The sequence below is a fragment of the Prionailurus bengalensis genome, chromosome B2 (genome assembly GCF_016509475.1).
Source record: "Prionailurus bengalensis isolate Pbe53 chromosome B2, Fcat_Pben_1.1_paternal_pri, whole genome shotgun sequence".
Classification (NCBI taxonomy): domain Eukaryota; kingdom Metazoa; phylum Chordata; class Mammalia; order Carnivora; family Felidae; genus Prionailurus; species Prionailurus bengalensis.
The window spans coordinates 30,902,626-30,928,230 of NC_057349.1; the positions used below are offsets into that span (position 1 = coordinate 30,902,626).

A 25,605-nucleotide genomic window follows, 5' to 3' on the forward strand; every position below is an offset into this window, starting at 1 on the left:
GAAAATCATGAAATTATTATCTTTGAACAAGAAACAGTTTTACTTGCTGTAAGTATGACCAAAAGTAAACATTCAATATGAAAAATTTTATCAGAATCACATAAACTTAGAAGAAAAAAATCTGTCCAACCAGGATTGTTTCTTGCTTCTGAATTTGTGTGTGTGTGTGTGTGTGTGTGTGATCTTCTCTGATTGCCTTACTTTTCTGTACCTCATTCCTCTCTCACTCTTCATTTGTTTAGAAAATGTGTTCATCTCAGTTTGTCAATAAGTGGAAATCAGTTCCAGGAGACTGATTTAAGCATTATCTTGAGTTTTCTTCCTTCTGTATTCATGTCTTCTATTTTTTTTTAAATTTTTTTTTCAACGTTTATTTATTTTTGGGACAGAGAGAGACAGAGCATGAACGGGGGAGGGGCAGAGAGAGAGGGAGACACAGAATCGGAAACAGGCTCCAGGCTCTGAGCCATCAGCCCAGAGCCTGACGCGGGGCTCGAACTCCTGGACCGCGAGATCGTGACCTGGCTGAAGTCGGACGCTTAACCGACTGCGCCACCCAGGCGCCCCATCATGTCTTCTATTTTTACTCACATCTGTGTTCTGTTCTGTTAGTTTTTCAATTGGTTGTTGAATTTAAAAGCTTAATGAAAGATTAAATAACTTGCCTGTGTTCAAAGAACCAGTAAATAGGGAGCTGGAATGCAATTCCAGGCGGCCTGGCTCCAGAACCTGCGTTATGTAACGGTCTCTCTGTTTATTTATAATACATTAATAAGTAAGCAGGCTTATTTTTAAAGTGTTTTTTTAAAAGTCTTATTGTACCACTCTCAATTCATGGAGAAATAATGCATTTTTTCAATAGTAGAGGTGAAACAGTAACTTATTCCCAAGCCCACACCCAAAGTAAACAGCATAATTTCCTTCTTTGTGGGCCTGGGGGGCTTGTAGTTAGAGAGGGACACAGAGTCAAGGGAGGATCTGTTTGGGGTGGAAGAAAACCAAACCTGCTCTATACTTTAAGGAGAGGGAGTTACTGGAAGAGGAAAATACAAAGATATAGAAGGGAGAAGCTGTGACTGCTGAAGAGAAGGTCGGGCTGGGAGATGAGGTCCCATAACTGGACATAAGTGGAGGAATTTGCTTCAAGACAAGAAGGGGAGACAGGTACGCCTGATGTAGGTAAGACACCTAATGAAGGAGAAGGCAGAGAATGATGAGCTTCAAGCCCTGCCACTCTGACATAGCAGGGAACAAATAAGACAGGGAGACATCCTCTGCCTAGTGTGGGAGCCCTACAATACCAGATTTTGAAAGGAAAAGAAAAACTTACTCATGGATCCTTGCACCAAAGCTAAAGAATAATAACAAATATTCAGATCAGTAGAGTTAATGGTTTAAATAATCCACCCATTTCCCAGGAGTCTTTCTGGAAATTGTACCCTCAGGACACCTTAGACCCTTCATTCCCCCATAGGCACATGGATTATTACCACACTTGCAGGTCTTGAACCTTCTTCCCCCTTGGACACTATTCCAGGAGTAAAAGTGGTCAGGAGAGAATCCAGGTTTACTATATTTTCAATATTCTGATTTCATTCAGCATCTTTTCTTTCCCCTATTTTCCATTTCTCCCTCATTCTTTCTTTTCTCAGTTTGGAAAATCTCCTCTCCATAATGTAATAGCTTCAAGAACCAAAGAAAGGCAATGTTAGAAAGGTTCCAATTTGGGGCTTCTGGGTGGCTCAGCCAGTTAAGCATCTGACACATGATTTCAGGTCAGGTCATGATCTCAGGGTCAAGAGATCCAGCCTGGAGATTGCATCAGGCTCTGTGCTGAGCATGGAGCCTACTTGTGATTCTCTCTCTCTCTCTCTCTCTCTCTCTCTCACCCCCCACACCCTTCCTGCCCTCTCCTGCCCCCACTTGCATGTGCTCTCTCACTCTAAAAAAAAATTTCTAATTTTATAAACAAAGAAAACTGAGGCTGAGAGAAGAGAAGGTCTGTGGCCGAGTGTGCTAAAAATTATATGCAGTCATTTATGGGGTGCCTGGGTGGCTCATTCAGTTAAGTGTCCGACTTTGGCTCAGGTCATGATCTCATGGTTTGTGGGATTGAGCCCCGTGTCAGGCTCTGGGCTGACAGCTCAGAGCCTGGAGCCTGCTTCAGATTCTGTGTCTCCCTCTCTCTCTGCCCGCCCCCCCCGCCCCCCCTCACACTCTGTGTGTCTCTCTCTCAAAAATAAACATCAGAAAATTTTTTTAAAATAAAAATTATATGCAGTTTTAGTCTCCAATTTTTCTGACTTTTGTTCAGTGCATTCTCCTCTGTACCTCACACAGTTTTCTCTTTCTGTTCCTTTTGGAATATTCCTTTATGAAGTAAATTAACTTCTTTCCTGCATATTAACTCTCCCAATTTTTTTCTGTTCTTTTTATTAATCTCTAGAGTGTTCCTCTTATAAAGTGATCTAAATAATAGGGAAGATTTGTGTAACTTTTAATAAAAATTATGACAGTACAGAAATATAGACTACTATTGAATGAACCCCACTATATTCATTGAAGGAAGGATGAAAAAAAAGAATGAAAGAAGGAAGCATTTGCCTTATTTGCCTTACGTTGGAGGTTAAATTGCTCCAATTTAAAGTATGATCTTTGATCATTTCCATCATCTTTTGGGGACCTTATTTAATAATCTCTAAAACAACAGGGTTTAACAATGCTCTTCTGTTCAGCTCAACTTTTAATGATTCAATTAGTCTAAATCCACAAACTGTAGTCTTATTATTCCTGGGTCTTTCAGCCTCAGCTGATAAAATCTAGGATAATGGGAAAGCAAAAGGGCTGACATTCTAAATTTTTTTTTACATTTATATATTTTTGAGAGACAGAGCACAAGTCGGGGAGGAGTAGAGAGAGAGGGAGACACAGAATCCGAAGCAGGCTCCAAGCTCCTAGCTGTCAGCACAGAGCCTGACACGGGGATGGAACTCACAAACCGTGAGATCATGACCGGAGTCAAAGTCAGAGGCTTAACTGACTGAGCCACGCAGGTGCTCCATGGGGCTCACATTCTAAATTTAGGGCCTGCCTAGGGAGAGAGAAGACAGGAAAAAAGCCTCCAGATACCAAGGTTTCATGGCAGAGAAGCAATCAGGACGTGCTCGGTTCCCTAGTAAACTGCTAAATGGATACACAGATAAATTCCTGATGTCTTCTGCTTAAAGGCGTCAGAATTAATACCCTTTGAAGAGAAGCTTCAGAGAGAAGCTCTCACACTGCCATCTCCAGAAATTACCAAATCCTCTATGCCACCTGCGGTGTGATTTAGTCATGGATAGTGTAAGGGTACTGTGTTTTGGTGCTGTGATGGAGGCCCAGAAAGACTTGTAGGACTGGTGATGAGCAGGGAGGCCATTTATTCTTTCTTTTCAGCCTGTGTGAAGATTGAAACTCTTAAGGGAACTCAGAAGACATAGGTCTTGGTTAAACCTTCATTAGCTGCCTTATATACTCCTTTATTTTGACCTCCTGCTTACTCACATTTCTCTTTCCTGAACTGAGAAATAGAAAGAGACTTAAATACCATTTCTGGAGTCGACACTGAAGAATAATAACAAAAATCCACAGGAGTCTGGATTAATTGATTTAACAGAAAGGGGTCCTGATTAGTTTTCATGAAGTACAGTGGGAAATCAGATGCTAAAATACTTGGATTTGAATCCTAGTTCCTCTACCTTATAGCTGTGTGACCTTGCACAAGTTACTTGACGTTTTTGTGCCTAAGATTATTCATTTTAAATACAAAATGTATAATAATATCTACTTCATAGGATTGTTATGCTTAGGATACAGCTTGGCACATAAACTCTGTACATATTTTTATATTATTGTTTCGAATTGCAGTCCTTATCTATGTATGCCTGTATAGGTACATCTCAGGAGGGCCTCATTCATCCTGTAGAACCACACAGCATATTGAACTTCAGGGATGAATGGCCCCATGCATCTTTCAGCTAAATACTATTTATAATAACTAATTACTCCCTTCCTCTGAGATTAAACCCAATATGTATCACATATTTATTTACCTTATTTACCATCAGAGGATAATTCTCATCTTAAGAAGTATATTATCATAATGATTAGTATAACTCCTAATTTGATTTTCTTCCTTACTGTCTAAAATCCCATCACACTGCTTGGAGCCTGCTTCGGATTCTGTGTCTCCTGCTCTTTCTTCCTCTACCCCACTAGCGCTCTGTCTCTGTCTCTCAAAATAAATAAACTTTTAAAAAAGTAATTAAAATAAAATAAAATATTGTGTCTCTTGCAGCCCTCTGAACAGTGTCTATTTTTTGATCCCATACTATATATATGTGTGTGTGTATATATATGTGACATATATATGTAATATGTATATATTTATACATATTACATATATATGTAATAAAACAGCCTCATTCATGGGATGCAGTTATGCCACAGTAGTAGACTAGCAAAATAATTTTGAGATTCAGATTAATTCACATTTTTTGCATTTTGAATTATGTTTTAAAAATTGAAGTAAAATTTTTTCATATATGCATAATATCCTAAATTTCTTGAGACTTTTTATTTCAGGAAGATAACTTTAAATTGAAAAATTAATTTTCTTTAAGAGAGAGCATGAACTGGGAGGGGGTGCAGAGGGTGAGAGAGAGAATCTTAAGCAAGCTTTATGCTCAGCATGGAGTCTGAGGCAGGGCTTGATCCCATGACCCTGGGATCATGACCTGAGCCGAAATCAAGAGTAGGATGCTCAACTGAACTGAGTCATCCAAGTGCCCCTGAAAAGTTAAATATTTTCAATGGTGTCCTGGAGGTAGTTGGACAAGCATGGGATTTAGAGTCGAAAAGTCAGTGTTTAGAACTTCAATTTTACTTTCTATGAGCTATGTGCCTTTTGGTTAGATAATGTCCTTGAACTTCACTTTTCTCATCTCTAATAACGGTAAATATAGACTCAACAAACATGGCTTTTTGAATTACAACTCTCCTCTTTTCTCCCATTCTCTGCCCTTTTAACAACCTCCTTCCTTCCTCTTGCTTCTGAGTGAAAGAAGATATTTTGTTTTGCTGAAATCATTGTAGCCAGCTAAAACCATTTGAATTCTCTCTTCATTCTTAATCAATGGACCTTTTATTTTCTAAAGCTCTCATTAATTTCAAGTAAAATGTTCAATGATGGAGAAGGAAAAGAAGATGAGGGACAAGGCTAACCACAGTTAGGACATGATCCCCAGGTCTGTGATACACCAAAGAGAATAGAATTGAGAAACAGAAAAGGAACATACCCCTTTGTTCTCCTGGATGTTTGGCATTTTTTGTTGCTGTTTTTGATTTGAGGAGTATCAAAATAGGGACCCCTGGGAGCACCAACCCCTGAGTGTCAGTGGTGGCTCGAGGAGGTAGGGGATTAGATATCTTCATTGTTGCCATTTAAACCTGGGGGCACCTTGAATTGAATTGGAGAAAAGTAAAGGAACTTACCAATACTTGATTGAGACAGTGCTAAAAGAAAACAAAGTAAGAATGAGATGTTTGTGTTTCAGGGAGAACTTCAGATTCCACAGCTACTATATAAGGAAGAGGTTGTGGGAAAGAAGACTGCCATGGGTCACATCCCATTTTCTATGATCAGGTGCAATGCAGTGTTGTGGGCAGATGGATATCCATTTAAGGATTCGTTTTGGGGTATAAATTTTAGGCTTTTGTGTATTTCCTCAGTAATACTCTTATGGTAGGGTAGGATTGCAAGACCTCCGCAACCTATCTTTTAAGTTCTCCTAGTAAGAGAATAACAATGTTTAGGGGGATTGCTAGTTTCTTAGTCCATGGAAGCTTTTCTGCCTCTTTGTTTTTCTTCTTTCCAGATCCTGCTGTTTTTGTTCTGTTTTCCTTCTCTACCTTTCTCCTCCTCTTCTATCTCAGTTTTCTTTCTCTTTTTTCCCCTTTGTTTGAAAGATCTTTGCAGCAAACTATTGCTACTTAATAGCTTCAACAAGGGGTCTCTACTTTTTTCAAAAATCATTTGTTTCCTGTGGGGATGTTTAATACCAAGAAAACAAAATCAGGACATCCCTAGATATTAGAAGATAAAGAGTCAGGGCAGGGAAAAGGGCATTGCTTGCTATCAAGATGGATATTTCACCCTCTCCTCTAATCACTTGGAAAAGTTGGGCACAGTATTTTTTAAAGTTTTAAAATATGAAGCTTAACTTGAAAACTAGTAAGAGAAGTCTCCAAGAGTCCTATATCAAGAGGGAACCCATAATTTCAATAGCGAGTAAGAGGTTTCATCGCCCATATATCTTTTTGAGAGGTTGGGTTTTCAACACATAATCAGGAGTGAAAATTAAGCCCACAGACCTCATGCCTTGGAAGAAGCTGGAACTAGCCATCGTGTATATCTAAGGCTCACATAAGCACTATCTGTGAAAAAGGCACCATTAATCTAGATCTGTTTGTCAGGGTTTGTCAGGAAGTGATCTATTTGCACCAGGCTATGGCTGGAAATTGAGTCTCTAGCAATCGTAGAACTCTCAGGGTAAGCCAAGTTCAGGTATAAGGCTTACATTTGAACCATTCATGTAGTTTCCCTACATTCATGTAGGGAAGAAACTATGAATGCAGAAACAGTTATAAAAACTAACCTATGAAATCTATGCATTAATAGGATTATTACAACAATGGGAAGTTTATGAGGAATTCAAACAAGTGAATTCAAACTAATGAACTCACAGACTAAAGTTAAAATACATTTGAAGAGACTTAATGACATGACTGATAGCCACAACAGTTGGGGTAACACATATAAAAAGGGGAATTCAAAAGGAGTTTTTAACCAAGTGTGTTTAGTATATTTGGAGATGTGAAAGAAGGAATGGAATCCATAAAGCTTTAAGAAAGCATTAATCAGGAGCAAATACATTTGATAAAGGGCAAAATGGAAATAGCAGATATAGAAAATACAGTCATTAAATTATAAAATCATTAGGTGAGAAAACAAAGAAAATAGACTTAACTGAAGAAAGAATTAATGAATGGTAAATATGAGGGAAATCATCCAGGAATGAGTATCGAGAAATAAGGAGATAGTGTGATAGAGATTGCTTTGCTGTTCACCAAAGTAATTTCCTTTTTCTCCAAGGCACATATGTGGTGGATAGGATCCCCACGCCCCCCCCCCCCCCGCCGAGTTGTCCCTGTCCTAATCCCTGTCCATGGAACCTGAATATGTTAGGCTACATGGCAAAAGGGATTTAAGGCTACAGATGGAATTGAGGTTGCTAATCAGTTGACCTTAAATAGGGAAATATATTATCCTGGATTATCTGTGTGGGCTCAATGGAATCATAAGAGTCTTTAAAATTGGAAGCAGGGGATTAAAAGGTGTCAGAGAAAAAGACATGACAATGGAAGAAGGCTGGAGTATTGTGTGGGTGTGGGTTGGTTAATTTTTGCTAGTTCTGAAGATGGGGAATGGGGGACCATGAAGCAAGGAATATCTAGAAACTGAAAAAGCAAGGAAACAGGTTTGCTCCTAGAATTTCAGAAGCAATGCAGCCCTGCTGACACCCTAGCCCAGTGAGACATGTGTCACATTTCTAACATGTAGAACTAAGACAATAAATGTGTGTTGTTGTAGGCCATTAAGTTTGTGGTAATTTGTTTCAGTAGCGAAAGAAAACTAATACAACATGGTTAAACTATTTCCCCCAGATTCTCTTGCAGTTAGGTGGGGCTATACTGTTGAGTTGTAGCCAATGTAATTGTCAAAGTGATATGTACAATAACATCCAGGCTTCCCCATAAAACCCTTCCACTCATGCTGTCTACTCTTCTTCTCCTGTGCTCACTTAAGACAGACGTGATAAACCTAGAAGCCGTTAGTTGAAAATGGTGGAAATACATAGGATAAGATGAACTTTCTTGGGGGCACCTGAGTGGCTTAGTCGCTTAAGTGTCTGACTCTTGATTTCAGCTCAGGTCATGATCTCATCGTTCTTGAGTTTGAGCCCTGCGTCCGGCTCTGTGCTGACAGTGAGGAGCCTGTTTGGGATTTTCTCTCTCTCCCTCTCTGTCTGCCCTACATGGGTTCTCTTCCTCTCTCTCTCTCTCTCTCTCTCTTTCAAAATAAATAAACTTAAAAAAAAAAGATGAACTTGCTTGCTTAAGTCATTGCTGAGAAGAGAGCCAACTACCAATCAGGCATCCCTGATTTTACATAATAAAAGAATTTTATGAATAGAACCACTGAGATTTTAAGATTCATCTGTTACAAGGTCACAGACTAACTTAATTAATAAAGACGAGATAGACAAAAGAGAAGTTAACAGGCCAGAAAGATGAGAGGAGAATCTTTACATATATTTGATAGTAATCTTAGGAGAGACTGTAGGGCACTTGTGAGAAGCACCGGGTATTGTATTAAGTGATGAATTACTGAATTCTGCTCCTGAAACCAATATTGCACTGTATGTTAACTAACTAAAATTTAAATAAAAAATAAAAAAAGGAGAGACTATAGTTTGTTAGATAAGTATAGATAAGTATAGATAAGTATTATAAGTACTTTTTATAAATATATATTTATATGTATATTTATATATATTATATATATATAAGTATTTTTTATAAATAAAAAATAAAAAAAGGAGAGACTATAGTTTGTTAGATAAGTATAGATAAGTATAGATAAGTATAGATAAGTATTATAAAAATGGGATATATTCATAGCAGTTAAAGTCAAGAATTTTCTATAATTAAAGAAAGATATGAGTCCACAGAATGGAAAATCTTGAGTCGTGAGCAAGATAAACGAAGTTAATCTCAAACCCAGATACATCATAATTAAAATGAAGAATACAAGGATAAAGAGAAAATCTTAAAGCCATATTTACTTAGGAACCATCAAACTAGTAGCAGATTGTTATCAACAATAAGAAATGCCAGAAGGAAATGGAACAAATCTTCAAAATCTTGAGAGAAAAGAAATGTTAATTATATACTTAAACTCTCACGATTGAGGGTGAAGTAAAGGTATTTTAATTCATAAAGGGCTTAAAGAAATTTTCACACACATATAGGACCTTAAGAATGACTAAAGGATTATACTTGGGCAAGAATTAAGGAGAAGAAGGCACAGGCTATGACAAACAATTATAAACAGAGAAAATGCTGACATTTTTTTAAAGCTATTTATAAAAGAGTCAATTTTGTATAAAATTTTGTTTTTAAAAATCATACTATAGGGGCACCTGTGTGGCTCAGTTGGTTAAGCATCTGACTTTGGCTCAGGTCATGATCTCACAGCCCGTGGGTTCAAGTCCCGCATTGGGTTCTCTGCTGACAGCAGAGCCTGGAGCCTGCTTCAGATTCTGTGTCTCCTTCTCTCTCTGCCCCTTCCCTTTCACACTCTGTCTCTCTTTCAAAAATAAACATTAAAATTTTTTTTTAAATCATACTATATGGAAGACGTTGACAGGGAAGATAGTCTGAAGAGGCTGTTGTCTACTCTTGGAGGAAGAAAAAGATACTGATTAGTTTTTTTTGTTTGTTTTTTTTGCAAAAATCAAGAAGTATGCATGTTACAAATGTAAGGATGAAGAAAACAAAAGCTACCAAACAGATGAAGCAAAAGGAACAAAATCTAGCAATCTAATAGAAAGTAGGAAAGAAGATTTAAAAAATAAAAGAACAAAACCTGGTAAATAGAAAATGCAATAAAACTGGCATAACTTAGATGAAATATATCAGCAATTTACAATAAATGTAAAATGGACTAAATTTATTTGAGAAAAAATTTTATAATGGTTAATATGCATAGTCATGCAATATGCTATTTAAAAAAGATACAAGTGAGACAAAAACAAACTGTGAAGTTGAAAATAAAAGGATAGAAAAATAAATAACAGGCAGATACATATTACAACAAAGATGTTGGAGCAATACTGGTATCAGATAATGTGGAACTTAGCCAGAAGTGTTCCTGAGTCTATGGATGGACATGGTATCATTGAACAAAGCAAAATTTAATAAAAAAGAACAATTATGAACTTGTATACATCTAACAAAAATCAAAATATGTAAAGGAAAAATGGGAAGTATTAAAAAGAAAAATGACATCAAAAGGAGACAATTGTAGTTGTTTTAAACATATCTTTTTGAAACTAGTATATCATGAAAAAGAATAACAATAGAGAACATTTGAATATTAATAAGTTTGGGCTGATAGTACATCTGTGGGTAAAATCCTGAGCCCAAACCAATGAAAAATATTCTTTGAAAGTTTACTTACAGATACTCAAAAGTCTCAACACACTTCAGAGAATCTAAATTATACACATCCCACTTTTGTGTCATAATACAATACAATTTTAAATCAATAATAAAGCTAAAATGGATTAAACTAAAACACTTTTTATGTAACTTATTTGTTAAAATTATGGAAATTATGAAATTTTTAAACTGAAAATCAAAGACAATGCTATATATAAAAGCTTTTAGTAGCATCAGAATGGATTTAAATGCTTATAAGAAAATAAGAAAGTCTTAAAATTTATGCAGAGTTTCACATATTAAACTAGGAAAAGGAAGAAAAAGTAGAAAGAAGGAAATACTAAAAATAAAAACAGAAACTAATAAAATAGAGAAAAATAATTAGTAGATGTTTAACAAAACCAAAATTTATTTTTGCTTTTTTAAGTTTTTATTTATTTATTTATTTTGAGGAGGTAGAGGAGCAGAGAGGGAGAAAAAATCTCAAGCAGGCTCCGTGCTGTCAGTGTGGAGTCCAACGTGCAGCTCAAACCCATGAACCGTGAGATTGTGACCTGAGCTGAAACCAAGAGTTGCATGCTTGACTGACTGAGCCACCCCAGGGCCCCCACCATTGAGCTTTTAATAGATTAATAGGTAGGAACAACTATCTTTGGCATGAATGATCAAAGAAAGAAGGCACAAACCCAGTGATGCTAGGAACAAAAATAGGACATGTCCATAGATAGAGTGAACAATTTTTAGAATAATGAAATAATTTTATGACATTAAATACAAAAAAAATTAATTAAAATACATTCAAACTTATTAATAAGATTTTTGTTAGCAAACTAGAAATTGAAAGGAATTGTCTTAACCCAATAAAAGGGAGCTGCCAAATGGAAGCAACCATCACATTTAATGGTGAAACCAGAGGCATTCCTGCTAAAGTCAGATACCAAGAGGGATGTCTATGATCATTGCTGGTATTAACATTGTGTTGGATATTTTGGGCAAAACAATAAAATAAGGAAACAGTTTTAAGAACTGGAAAGAAAACTCAAAATTGTTAGTTTTGGAGATAGGATTTTACATACAAAATCCAAGAGACTCTAAATTATTAAAACTCCTAGAGCTCAGCAGGCTGGCTAGATCCAAAATCTCTTCCAAAAGTACAACATACAATTATTTATATAGTGGCAATAATTATTTGTAAAATCCAGTAGAAAAAAATGTCATTGACAACAAAAACAAATATGTGCATAGGAATTAATATAACAATAGATGCTCCAGACCCTTTAGAGAAAATTATAGAACATTATTGAAGGTCATATAAGAAGATTTGAATAATAGATACATCATCGTATTAATGCATGGGAAGAACTGATTTTATAAATGTATAGACTCAGTGAAATTCCAATGAAGTCCTAGTGTGACTCATATGAACTTCAGAAATGGATTCTTTTTTTTAATAGAATTTTTTAATGTTTATTTTATTTTTGAGAGAGAGAGAGAGAGAGATTGAGACAGAGAACAAGTGTGGGGGAGGGGCAGAAAGAGAGGGAGACACAGGATCCGAGGCAGGCTCCAGACTCTGAGGTGTCAGCACAGAGCCCAACTCAGTCAGGGCTTGTGAGTGTGAACTCACAAGCCACGAGATCATGACCTGAGCTGAAGTCAGTGCTTAACCGACTGAGCCACCCAGGCGCCCTGAGAAATGGATTCTAAAATTTGTTTAAGAATAAAGGTCCAAGAATAGCCAAAACGTTTCTGAAAAGAACAACAAAGAGAATGTGCTGTTCCTCATAATACATGTCTTGAAGCTTTAGTAATGGAAGAAATTTAGGATCTATTAAGCAAGAGACAAAAGTTCACTGAAACAGAAGAGAAAATCAGGGAAAAACTAAACACGAGATAAAAGAGGTGTTACAAATCAGTGGAGAAAGAATGTGTGAGTTAATAAATTCAGTTGGAATAGTTGGTTTCCAGAAGAAAATTTTTCTTTAGAAAAATTAGACCTTTATATTTATAAACAAACAAAAAAATCCCAAATGCAGAAACCTCCATTTGTTTTTGTTTTTGTTTTTTTTAAAATTTTTAAATATTTATTTTTGAAGGAGAGAGAGAGACAGAGGGTGAGCAGGGGAGGGGCAGAGAGAGGGAGACACAGAATCGGAAACAGGCTCCAGGCTCTGAGCCATCAGCCCAGAGCCCGACGTGGGGCTCGAACTCATGGACCGCGAGATCGTGGCCTGGCTGAAGTCGGACGCTTAACCGACTGCGCCACCCAGGCGCCCCCAGAAACCTCCGTTTGGATTAAGGTTCTATATGTAGAAGGAGAAACTTTGTAACTATTAAGAGAAAGTATAGTATAACATCTTTGTGATATCTAGGAAAGAAAGACCAAAAAAAGCACAAAATATAAAAGAAAACAAAAGATTGACAAATATTATTACAACAAATTGTGTGTGTGGTTGGGGAGGAGGGAGAATGGAACCTTCTAAATGTCAAGAGACACCACAAAATTTTAAAAGTAAGAGAATTTGAGGAAGCATTTCTAAATATTTAACAAAATATAAAAGATTCGTTTTCAAAATTATAAAGAATTTCTCAATCAATAACCTAATGGATAAATCGGTGAATGAATAGTTTGTGTAAGGTGAAGCCTAAGTGGGTAATATACATACAAGAAAATTCTCAGTTTCAGGAATGAGCAGGAAAATGCAAATTAAAAATTTTATACCTATCAAAGTGGCAATATTGTGAAAGTATGATGGAATTGGGGTTATTAATTCAGGGAAGTGGGAAACTTTTACACATTTTGGTGTGCCTGCTATGTAACTACCATGGAATTCAATTAAACAACAGATAGTATAGTAAAAATGTGCTTAAGTTACATAAATGTTATATACGTGACAATTCATTAATCCCATTACAGCGTGTCTACTCTGGATAAACTGTTTTCCAAATTACTTAAGGACATTTCGCAAGCAATATTTATGATAGCAGAAATTGCAAACATTGAGAATGCCTCAGTAGGAGAAAGAATAGAAAAAACGTATTTGTAAGTTGGAATATTTATTTAGCACTTAAAATGCATACCTTGGATTTCTATACATTTTCAGTATTACAATATTTTGGAGGAAAAAAGCAAGCTGTAATGATACTTTCAAAATGATGTCATTTTAGTAAAAATGTTAAAGAAATACATACAAGACAATACTATATATTGTTCAGTGATACATAGAGATTATATAAACAGATGAAAATAAATTTAAGATTTATGGTACGTTATAGAGTTTGGGAAGTGGGGAGAGTGGAATGGGTATAGGGATGGGGACAAAAGGGATTTCTAGATTATCTGTCACTTGAGAAATATGACAAAATATCAGTTGTGAAACCTGGGGTGTGGATTTACAAGTGTCAATTATTTTTGCACTTTAATTTAAAAATTTCTTCAAGAGACAAAAAGACAAATACAAAAACTACAAGGTGTGCAAACCAGATGACAGTGGAAAAGCCACAAGGAACTTACCTAGGGAATTGAATGATGGTGCTAAAACATACAGAAGCGTGAGGTGAATCATCAGAATTTCGATTCCTGACCTTTCCATATCAGTGTCAGTCATCATGCCCTCTTAGGAGTTGAAGCCCAGGCCCAGGCCCAGGCCCAGGGAGACCCACTGACTTGGTGGTGAGAACTGGAGGCCACTCCCAACTTCATCCTTTCAATTTCTAATAAGGGTATTTTCTACTTTAGTAAACAGATGTTATTTCTACGAAACTCTGTGGCTTACATTTTTCTCTGTCCTTCTCTCTCCCTCCCTCCTTTCCATCCCCTTTTCTTTTCTTCTATTTTATTTCTATTTCTTTCCTTTTTTCTCACTCATCATTTCCTCTATTTTTTTTTCCCTTTCCTCTCAGTCAGTATGGAAACCAATAGACCAAGTTTGGAAACTGACAGTTTATTATTGTCAGACTATTCTAAACCAGTGTTCGGAGACTTTATCTGTTGCTTAATATTCGTATGAACTGATGGTTTCTCTCTTTCCTCAAAGTGTTTACAATCTAGAGAAGTGTTACTGATGGGAAGCAAATTTTTGTTGAATTTTGTTGAAAAACAAGACAATACTTAACTGTAATCTCCTTTGGATTCCTCTGAAAACACAAGTAAAACCAAGAAAAATAAGTTTGGATATTCTATTTCTGTAGTTTTGATATCATCAAGAGAGGATTATCCAATCAACACCGTCAAAGAGTCAAATAGTCAAGATCTTTTCGTGGCTTAACTTATGAGTCAAATGACAAGACAAAGCAGGCAAAGGTTAATGAAGGTAAATATGTAGTGAGAAGAAATAACAAACTATACATGGAAAGAAACACTGAAGCAGATGAATATATTAGTTATAAAGTAAGTTGAGGCCAAGTAAGAGAAAAATGGCAAAATATTGACTCAGCTGACTGAGAATTCAAGTTTAATGAAGAGATGGGAAATTATAATGAACACACACACACACACACACACACATCTATTGTGATTGAATATGCATCCTATAGCTTAAAACTTATTTCTTAATGATGTCATGGAAACATTTTCTAAAAGACCTGGAGACAGACAAAGCAAATTACACAAAAAGTTGTCATGCTATTGTTGCTATTGTTTTAATGAAAAGTGTAAAAAAAAATAATACCAACAAGCTGGAAGTGACTTAAATTATGTTGCATGATGGTCTAATTTGATATTTTCCTAATGTATAAGTAAAGATCTACCCAGAAATGTAAAGACAGCATGTACTTTTTTTCTCATCTCCTTTCTTAAAATGAGTACTTTCCAAACCACACTCAGATATCACCTCATGCCAGTCAGAGTGGCCAAAATGAACAAATCAGGGGACTATAGATGCTGGAGAGGATGTGGAGAAACGGGAACCCTCTTGCATTGTTGGTGGGAATGCAAATTGGTGCAGCCACTCTGGAAAACAGTGTGGAGGTTCCTCAGAAAATTAAAAATAGACCTATCCTATGACCCAGCAATAGCACTGCTAGGAATTTACCCAAAGGATACAGGAGTGCTGATGCATAGGGCGCTTGTACCCCAATGTTTATAGCAGCACTCTCAACAATAGCCAAATTATGGAAAGAGCCTAAATGTCCATCAACTGATGAATGGATAAAGAAATTGTGGTTTATATACACAATGGAGTACTACAGGGCAATGAGAAAGAATGAAATATGGCCCTTTGTAGCAATGTGGATGGAACTGGAGAGTGTGATGCTAAGTGAAATAAGCCATACAGAGAAAGACAGATACCATATGTTTTCACTCTTCTGTGGATCCTGAGAAACTTAACAGAAACCCATGGGGGAGGGGAAGGAAAAAAAAAAAGAGGTTAGAGTGGGAGAGAGCCAAAGCATGAGACTGTTAAAAACTGAGAACAAACTGAGGGTTGATGGGGGGTGGGAGGGAGGGGAGGGTGGGTGATGGGTATTGAGGAGGGCACCTTTTGGGATGAGCACTGGGTGTTGTATGGAAACCAATTTGACAATAAATTTCATATATTGGAAAAAAAATTAAAAAAATAAAATGAGTGCTTTCCTTACATACTTGAGTGTGATTAAGTCCAAGAAACACAAAATCTTCTGGTTTGCATTAATGTTACTTGTTTCTCCTGGTTTTGTATTTTATTGATTGATTGATTGATTGATCTATTTATTTTTACAGAGACAGAATACCTGTGTGAGTGGGGGAGGGGCAGAGAGAATCCCAAGCAGGCCCTGTGCTTGTAACGAAGGTCCCAACTAGGGGGTGGGCCCTCAAACTCACAAACTGTGAGATCATGGCCTGAGCCAAAATCAAGAGTCAGATGCTTAACCACCTGAGCCACTCAGGGGCCTCTGCTGGTATTTTAAAAACAGAAAATACTAAGGTGCTGAACACTTTGATGTGCTGCACTTACACTTGCTGCAAAAATTAGTAACATTAAAAATAAATTCAGTGCCTTTCAAAACTTTTGAATTATCATGGCAACTTTAACATATAAGATGTGGGGCACCTCGGTGGCTCAGTCAGTTGGGCATCCGACTCTTAGTTTCAGCTCAGGTCATGATGTTGCAGTTTGTGAGTTCAAGCCCCGCTTTGGGTTCTGTACTGACAGTGCACAGCCTGCTTTGGATTCTCTCTCTGCCCCACCCCTGCTCACACGCTCTCTCTCTCTCTCTCAAAATAAATATATAAACTGTAAAAAATTGTTTAAAAAACTGAAAAATAGATATAACATGTGATATATTTAAATACCAAAATTTAAAATTTAAAATTTACTAAATTCCATGCACTTAAACTGATACAATGACCTTGTCCAATATTTTCCTGTCAGAAGATTTTTGTAGTCTCTAGTTGACCACCACATTTATATTTCTGTGTCCAGAGATGATAGAGGGAAGAGTGGTAGAGCTTGGAAACTTAGAAACAAGATGACTGGGATTTATAGGGCCACCTTAGAGGTGATTGGGAAATTGAAGAAATAGGTTGCCATTTGGCTTTATGAATTTTAAATTGTGGCTTTTTCGGATCACAAATAAAATGGACAATAAAATGCTTACTGATCCAGGTTTTCCCTAAGAATACAAGGTTTGCCTGGAATAGAAAGAAGCTAAGATTACAGACTCTACACTAAAGATCCATAGCAAGAAATTAATAAGATATTATTAAATTGTGTAAAAATAAACTACATGAAATCTAGAGTCAGACAATTCGAATTTCTATCAGGTTGAGTGGCTTGCAAGTCACTATAGCTTTAGGCAGGTCACTAAGATTTTTCATGCATATATTTCTCTTCTGTAAATTTGGGATAACAATACATAGCAAGTTAATTGATTTAAGAACTGTTTATTAAGGATTATCTTTATTATGAGGAAAATAGACTATCAGAGGGCAAGAGTAGACAGAAACCAGTTAGGGGTCAGTTAAAGCAGTTCAAGGAAGAGATGTTGATGCTTGGGCCAAGATTGCCATCATGGTGAAAAGTGGTCTAATTTGGAATATAATTTGAAAGTAGTGGGGATGTGATTTCCTGGTGGATTGGATGAGGAGAGTGAAATAAAGAAGATAAAGAGGTAGATGGCCTGAGCACCTGGGAGAATGCAGGTGTCCATATCTGTAAGTAGCAGGATCAAGCCTTGGGTTTTGGACATGTTAAGAGTGAGATACCTCTCCTATATATTCAGGACCACTGTATTATGGTTGTATAGGTTGTTCAGAGCACACAGGGATTTGGGGACTGAAATCCCAGCAGTATTCTTGAGTGGGGCTGCATCTGCCTAGAGAAAGGAGCACTCTTCAATTTGTACTAAAGCAACCTGTAGGCTAACCTGAAGAGGCCCTGAACGGACACAGGGGCTTTTGGGGTAGTTCACCCTTGTGTGGTTCACAGGGTCACTTGTAGATATTAAAATAAAACGAAAAACATCCACAAGAGTGGCTAGCACATAGGAAGTACCGAGTGCATCTTAATTCTCTTCCTCTCCTATACTGTATATTGCATTTTACTTATCTGTGTACCCTTACATTAGCTTCTTGCACTGATTTAATGTGGTGTCATGATGATAAACTATTCTGAGGGGGTTTCCCAAGAAACAGGAGATGTAAATGACAACAGTAGACAAAAGCAGCCCTTCTTTGTGCTCTTGGAATTTCAGTACCCAGGTCAAACTGTAATGTGACGAATTTTCAGGGGTTTATTCCTCCATTTCTTAACATTTATGTGAAGAACGGCACACTGAGTGGCTAGCATTTGAATTTTTCTTGAGTACTCAGATTACTTTTAGCCTATTAGTAGGTGGACAAAAGAAGAATTGGATAGTACTAGGGGTAAAAATAATGCACAGTGTGAAGGGAAACATTTATGAATACTTCTCAGAATCCTCTATTTGTTACTTTGGTTTCCTGTTATTTTACCTAGGTTTTAAAGCACCTCCTGTTATAACAGTTTAAAAAGCATTGATTTTCCTTTTTAATTTTACCATAATCTATAAATATACTTACCTCGATCATCATATGAAGTGTCTAGAGGGTTGAAGGAAAAACATAAGATTCTTAATTTCTCATAAATGGATTTCTGTATTAATTTCTTAGCAATTCAGCATATAATTTATTTACCACTTTCTGTTGAATATAAATGTCGGAATCCTGAAAGACAACATGAAAACATAATGAGATTCTACCTTGACAACTATGTCTGCATCGTTTTCTTATTAGGTAAAAATCTGTTTACCTCTTCCTCTTTTAGATCTCTGAGAGGGAAAATCTTTTGGAGAAAAGAAACAGATTAAATTTACTAACAGCGCATCAAGAAATGTTTCATCGTATGTCTAAATCCAGCCAGGAAGATTTTTCTCCCTTCCCAGATATTCCCATTTTCTTTGGATTCCATTTCAGAAAAGAAAGGAAGGATGCCATATGCTTTGCTCCTCACTCTCTTGTTCATGACAGATGAATCATAGAAGTAAGAGGAGGAGGCATGGACCAAGAGGCCAAGTGTGGGGCATGACAGCAAGCAGCGTGATCAAGCTACTTCCTCTCTCCTTTTGGAAATGCGAATCCGTATACTTGTAGCATGTGTGTGTGTGCGTGTGTGTGTGTGCGCGCGCGCATGTGTATGCATGCGTGCATGTGTGTGTCGCTACAAAAAAGTAGAGTGCCTTGGAATCTACTTAGAACCATTAGGTTTCTGGATGTTTTATTTCAAATAAGCTTTATGTTGTTTTTCAGTTACATTAGACCACATGTCCTGATTTGATTAAAATTGATTAATTTAATATTAGTAATATTAATAATAAATACTGAAATTCAGTATAAAATGAGCATTTTTTGTCTTAACCAAGTGAGGATAGTGTAATTGAGAATATGAGTGCTGGACTGAAGGCCACAAACCTGGATTTTCTATCCAACTCCTTCTTTTGCTAGGTGAATTTGGGTAAGTCTCATAACCTTTTGAGTATCAATTTCATCTTCTAAAATGAAGATAATATAAGTTGTGCTCACCTATTGTACTTTATAGCTTTACAAAGCATCTTTTTATGCAGAGTATTCAGACTTTATGACAACTCATGAATTTTATGTACTTTATCCCTATTTTACCCATCCAGGAAATTGTTTCAGAGAGGTTTCTTAGCCTTTCCATGATTTGGGGATAAACAGGAGTTGGAAGGGATTTTTTTAATGGTCTTAGGAAGGAGACCTATTTGTCTTTTCTGAGAAAAGTGCTGAAATCTTATATATATATATATATATATATATATATATATATATACACATACATGCGCACACACAGATGGATTGGCAGTTAGATAGTATGACAGGAAAAGATGTGCTGACTTAACAAATCATACTCAAAGGGAGATGAGTTCATTTTATGCTCTAAGGAACACATTCTTCCATTAATTCTGTAGTAGTTCCTAATCTATTTACCTCTACCATCTTCATAGTCCAGAAGACCAGCACCTGGAGAAAAAAGGAGAGAGTGCTCCATGGTTTTGCTTCTTGAAAATGAGTGGAGCTTTAAGACTCTGAGAGCTAATGTAGACATGAACTCCTGATAGTGAATAATAATAGGAATTAATTTTTTTTTTGCAGGAACTAGGACTGTGCATAGCAGGAGCAGGTGGTAAGTGACCGTGCCGGTCATCAGTTTCACCGGGCTACATAGTAATCAGAAGGGCCTCAGAATACTTTTCCTTCTTGGTACTCCAGCACTTAACTCCTGTTTTTCTCCTCTTACTAATCTTGGGCTGTCTTTCAGCAACTTTGGCATCTTACTAGACATTGCCGTAGAAAATCTGCCTCACCTCTTCACATCTTGAACTTGGTTCTCTTTTCAATCATAATTATCTTAGTTGTATTCACTCTTGCTATTCCTAGCTACATTCCATTCGCCTACCTACCCACCTTGCTGAGGCCCTCTTCACTACCAGATTGAGACCTTCTGTTCCATTGCCTGAGGAGTCTGCTGTTTTCATGGCTTGGTATTTCTGTTGCTGCTCTTGGACCACAGGAGGCATCTGAAGAGAGCCTCAGAATCATGCAGACCTACCCTCTATTAGTTCATTCTGCCCAGTTTCAGTTTGACACTCAGTGTTGCATGGAAATCTCTGGTGGTGGGTTTCTCCCAGTAAATTAGAAGTTCAGTTCATGGAATGATGCATTATGCAAGGTGCTGGGAATACAATGATAAGCAAGACACATTTGGTCCCTGACTTCTAGAAATGCCATTATGCTTTCTAACTTTTCCTTGTCTCATGGATCTAAGTACTTACTTTGTTCTGAACTGTATCTTGAGACATCAATTTCTGTGGAAGAATCAAGCAAAAATATTACAATTATCTACTTGCAAGAGGTGTTTTTCCTCCTAACTCAACTCTCCTCACTCTAAACTGTGGTTCTTGCACCCAAGGTGGCCCCCTAGATATGATGCATTACTGGTTCCTACCTCTTTTAAGCACCTCCAGCCAGCCCTGTTCTACCTATCCTTCCACACTAATTCTCCACATAGGTGCTAGGATGAGAAATAAGGAGGGGATGCAGCTGATTAGAAGGGAGGTGGGAGGATACTAAGGAAAATCCTGGAAAGAGAGATGTTGTGGCATGGAAATACGTTATTGCCTACATGAGTCCCATCTCGGGTTCATTGACAAATACTATATACTTGTCTCTTATCATCTCTTCTGTATGAAGTCACTAAAATTCTTGAATTCTTTTTATATAATACTAGCACAGTGTCTTCTTTTTTCCATTTTTATTCCTCAGATAATTTCCCTTGGGTCTCAGATAATTTTAGAGTATTCTTCTTGTTACTGTTGTTAAATTCAGTCTGCTTTTTGGGGGGGTTGGCCTTATTGGTAATGTGAGCTTTGGGAGTTTAAAAGTGCAGGGGGAATCACTAGTAGGTCAAAGATTCTGTGCTTCATGTATTGACATGGGCTCCCAGAATATTGGCAAAGTTTCTAGCTATCAACTAAGTAGAAACTGAGACTGAACTTTGGCATTTCTTCCACTGTGACTTTCACAGGGAATTTCCATTTTGACTTGTTACTCACCATTTTGTTTGCGTCGTGTCCATCTTGTTAATAAAATAGCCAGAATAACAAGTCCCAGTAGAGTCAGGATGACAGCCAAAGTTATTTCTGCAACAAAAATTCAACTGTACTCTTTCTTATTTAGACTGTGTCATGATCAGAGACAGCTTCTGGTCACCTCTTAACTGTTTTCACCAAATAGGCATCTTCCCTCTACCCCTTTTCTGCTTTCTTCCTTAATGTTCCTTATCTTATTGTTTCCACATTCCTTCCCCTACTCATTATTTATATTGGTCCTATTGGTCAGATACTAAGAACCTCAGATGCTATGTACCCTTGGTTTAGAGAGTGGAAAATGTGACACATTTCCTCCTTAGTTGAATCCCTTACTCTATGTAGGCAGAAGGTTAGAGGGAATCATTGATACAAAGTAAAGTAATTCACTGGGGTGTGAGAAAAAATATTAGTTCTATTTTTATGTAATTTTATATTATAACTAAAATTCTAGATTTTCTGTTTTGAAGCATGTATTAGTACAGTAGTATGTTTACAACATATGTGTGTGTGTGTATGCAGTGTATGCAGTGTGTGTACAAATACTTTTACATGGGTAGGCGATCAAAAATTTTAGAGGCCCCTGACTGAACATGATCATATTAACGAAAACCACAACAGAAGACAGAAATTTCTTATCATTGGGAAAGACCTTTCAGTCATCACCCACAAAGCCTCTCATGATAAGACATATTTGTGACAGTTGTTACTTTGGTTAATAGAATTTCTCCCAAAGTCCCATGCTGGGACTGCTAGCCTATATCTGTTTATGTATAACTGGAGAAACAAATCTTAAGTAGATACCTTGCTACGGTTATGAAGAACTGAGACTAAGGAGCTCTGGGGAGAAGAAAGGAAAAGAGGGAGGGAGGGAAAGAAGAAAGAGAAAAAGAGAAAGAGAAAGAAAAAGATGTAGGAAGGGAAGGTGGCGGAAGGAAGAAATGAATAAATGAGTGAATAAACCAATCATAAATCTGCCTGTGACAGTGATAAATGCTGAGACAACTGAATTATGAAGGGCTAAAAAAATTAATTACACCAAGATTAAGCTGCTGCAAGAAAGCAGTAGATGAATTCACCTCAAGATGTAACGAAACACCTCAAGTTGGGGAAAATCAGTCATATGCCTACAGAATCTTTCAGTTGTTAGGTCACATGAGAACAATTTCCCGACAAAACAACCTTCAGAGATTTGCTCCTAATGGACCACTAAAATGAATAGTAAATAGTTTGGCCTCTTTCATGGCAAGTCAGAATTTCATAACTGATGTGAAGTAATCCTTAGAGGAGGAAGGGATAACCAGGTGGTGTACTTGGATCAAGCTTCTGGAAGGCAGTACTCCCTTTGAGTGGTGTCTGAAATGTTCTGGCTATTAGACAAAAGATGATCCATTCCATTTTTGAGGAAAATAAGAGGAAGGGTTAAAACATTATAAAGTGAGCAATACTACCAGAAGTAAGACAACAGGCTAAGGAATTTTCCTATTGTTCCAGAGGATGGTTGTTTTGTTTTAGTTGTCCAAACTCTTGAAACCAAAGAAGAAATCATCGTCCTCACTCTAGAGCTGAGCTGACTCTGAGTGGTTTTCCTCAGGCTCCCAGAGGAATCAATGAGAGTGAAAGAAAGGATGTTGAATTTGAAAGAAAGCAGACAGATAAGGAGTGTGTTAAAGTCTCTGAAGAGAAGAGTTCTGAGCCAGTAAGGTCTGGGTGACCTTAGAGAAGGAGTCGGTCCATACCCAAGACTGCCATTTTTCAGGTGTTGTCTTCAGAGGGTTCTGTGTCATCTGGATTTCTTTGTCAAAGGGAGATCAAGATAAAAGGAACACCCCAAGCTCACTGTTTCTGAGCAGTATGAACTTGGATGTGGCAGAGGTCCTTGTAGACAAGCATGCAGAGGGTTACAGAGGAAGTATGTGGCTCAGGTTAATCAGACCTAAGCAGACTAAAGGAATGTGGCCTGTGAAGGTTCCAGAATCTGTGTCATAACAAAGAACTAGAACTTCAGAGAGACAAGAAGAAAGGAAGTTGAGGACCAAGAGGCTGGGAAGACTTCAGAATATTTTGGAGGGGGATTTTATGATTTTGAAAGGGGATTTACTCTATTTGGGCTCTTGAATAAGTTCTTATTTTCCAGACATTTTGAGGCCAGAGACTGTTTCCTTCATCCTTGTAACTTCCAGACATTTTGAAGCAGAGAACTTCCTATAGAATAGGCACTTAATAAATATTTAATAATTAGAAGTGAGAAAAATTCCTATATCTATAAAAAAGAGGGCCTTGAAACAAATGGAGGGTGAACCGGTGAAGGGAAGCCATTGGAATTAGATAGTAAGGGAAAGTCAAGAGGTCTGTGGTGCTAGGAAAAAAGAGCCAGTGAATGGGATTTCAAGCCACTATAAACAACAAGGGGAGTAATAAAATTATATGAACTCTAAGGCTTTATATTAGACACACACTTTACACGTACAATTTATTTAATCCTTAATAACATTTACAATGAAACTCTTCAAGGCTGAGACATCTGAAATCACCCAGCCGACAAATGGCAGAGTTTCTGACTCCAGAGCACACATTGTATTCACAAAGCCACATTTCATTTCAATCTTGGGGGCCTGCTGTTTGTGGTAGTATGTCATAAGCCAAGCAGTCAGCCACTGGAAGAGCACAGTGATGGCCTCCATTTTGAGGATGCTGCACCCTCCAGGTTTGGGGTAGCTCTGGACTACTTTGATTTATCTTTTACACCCCCCCACCTCCCCTCTGGCAACAATCATTTTGTTCTCTGCAGTTAAGAGGCTGTTTCTTGGTTTGTCTCTTGCTCTCTTTTTTCTCCTTTGCTCCTTTGTTTTGTTTCTTAAATTCCACATATGAGTGAAATCATATGGTACTTGTCTCTCTGTCTTATTTCACTTAGCACCAGAATCTCTGGGTCCATCCATGTTGTTGCAAATAGCAAGATTTCATTTTTTTTATGGCTGAATAGTATTGCATTGTATATATATACCGCATCTTTATCCACTCATCCATGGATGGACATTTGGGCTGCTTCCATAGTTTGGCTATTGTAAATAATGCTGCAATAAACATAAGGGTGCATGTATTCCTTTGAATTAGTGTTTTTGTATATCTTGGGGGTAATAACAAATAGTACAACTGCTGGATCATAGGGTAGTTCTATTTTTAATTTTTTGAGGGGCCTCCATACTGTTTTCCACAGTTTGCATTCCCACCAACAGCTCATGAGAGTTCATTTTTCTCCACATCCTCGTCAACGCATGTTGTTCTTGTCTTGTTGATTTTAGCTACTCTGACAGGTGTGAGATGATAATTCATTGTAGTTCTGATTTGCATTTCCCTGATGATGAGTAAGGTTGAGCATCTTTTCACATGTCTGTTAGCCATTTGTATGTCTTCTTTGGAGAAATGTCTGTTCATGTCTTCTACGACTTTGTAATTGGATTATGTTTTGGATATTAATTGTATCAGTTATTTATATATTTTGGATACTACCCTTCTTCCATCGCATAGGATGGAATGGAAAGTTTTTACTTTGATGTAGTCCCAATAGTTTATTTTTGCTTTTGTTTCCCTTGCCTCAGAAGAGATATCTAGAAAGATATTGTTAGGGCTGGTGTTAGAGACATTGCTGCTTGTGCCCTTTTCAAGGATTTTTATGGTTTCAGGTCTCACATTTCTTTTCTGAAGTTCTTCTGAAAAACAAAACAAAAGGATTAATGTGATATTAATGTAAATATCAAGGTAAACATACAAGAAGAAAATAAGACTTTGTTGAAAATAAGAATGTAAAGTCAAAAGTAACCAGGATGCTGCACGCACATGCACACACACACACACACACACACACTCGGAAGCAGGTGACCTCACTTTGATTTACGTAATGCTCTCCAGGAAATGAAAAGGGAAGGGAGAAGAGTGATGATTTTACCGAATTTAGAGAATAAATGTGGGTTATTCTTGTGGTTACATTTTATTAACATCTTTTTATAACATTTTCATTCTTTCTTCCCCTAAAAAGTTCTTTAACTTTTCCTATGTCTATCCTTCTATCTCCATATACCCCCCACCCACACACACACATACAGATCTGCGTGTGTGTGCGTGTGGGATATATGGAGATATATGGAGTATATATGTGTGTGTGTGTATATATATATA

The 25,605-nt window shown here is 37.2% G+C and overlaps 1 protein-coding gene across 1 annotated transcript in view; it reads right to left on the bottom strand.

Annotated features, from left to right (window-relative positions):
• The window catches only part of TSBP1 (testis expressed basic protein 1), an 88,960-nt gene extending 64,778 nt beyond the window's left edge, over window positions 1–24,182 (bottom strand). The window contains exons 1-9 of the mRNA XM_043593146.1: window positions 23,166–24,182; window positions 21,394–21,480; window positions 20,614–20,646; window positions 19,769–19,801; window positions 18,573–18,605; window positions 18,458–18,487; window positions 18,344–18,364; window positions 5,533–5,553; window positions 1,331–1,351 (exon numbers count right to left, since the gene is read on the bottom strand). Coding sequence (XP_043449081.1) covers window positions 1,331–1,351; window positions 5,533–5,553; window positions 18,344–18,364; window positions 18,458–18,487; window positions 18,573–18,605; window positions 19,769–19,801; window positions 20,614–20,646; window positions 21,394–21,480; window positions 23,166–23,178 — 292 coding nt within the window. The 5' untranslated portion in view covers window positions 23,179–24,182. The remainder of the gene's footprint in view (window positions 1–1,330; window positions 1,352–5,532; window positions 5,554–18,343; window positions 18,365–18,457; window positions 18,488–18,572; window positions 18,606–19,768; window positions 19,802–20,613; window positions 20,647–21,393; window positions 21,481–23,165) is intronic.
• Window positions 24,183–25,605: the final 1,423 nt, after the last annotated feature.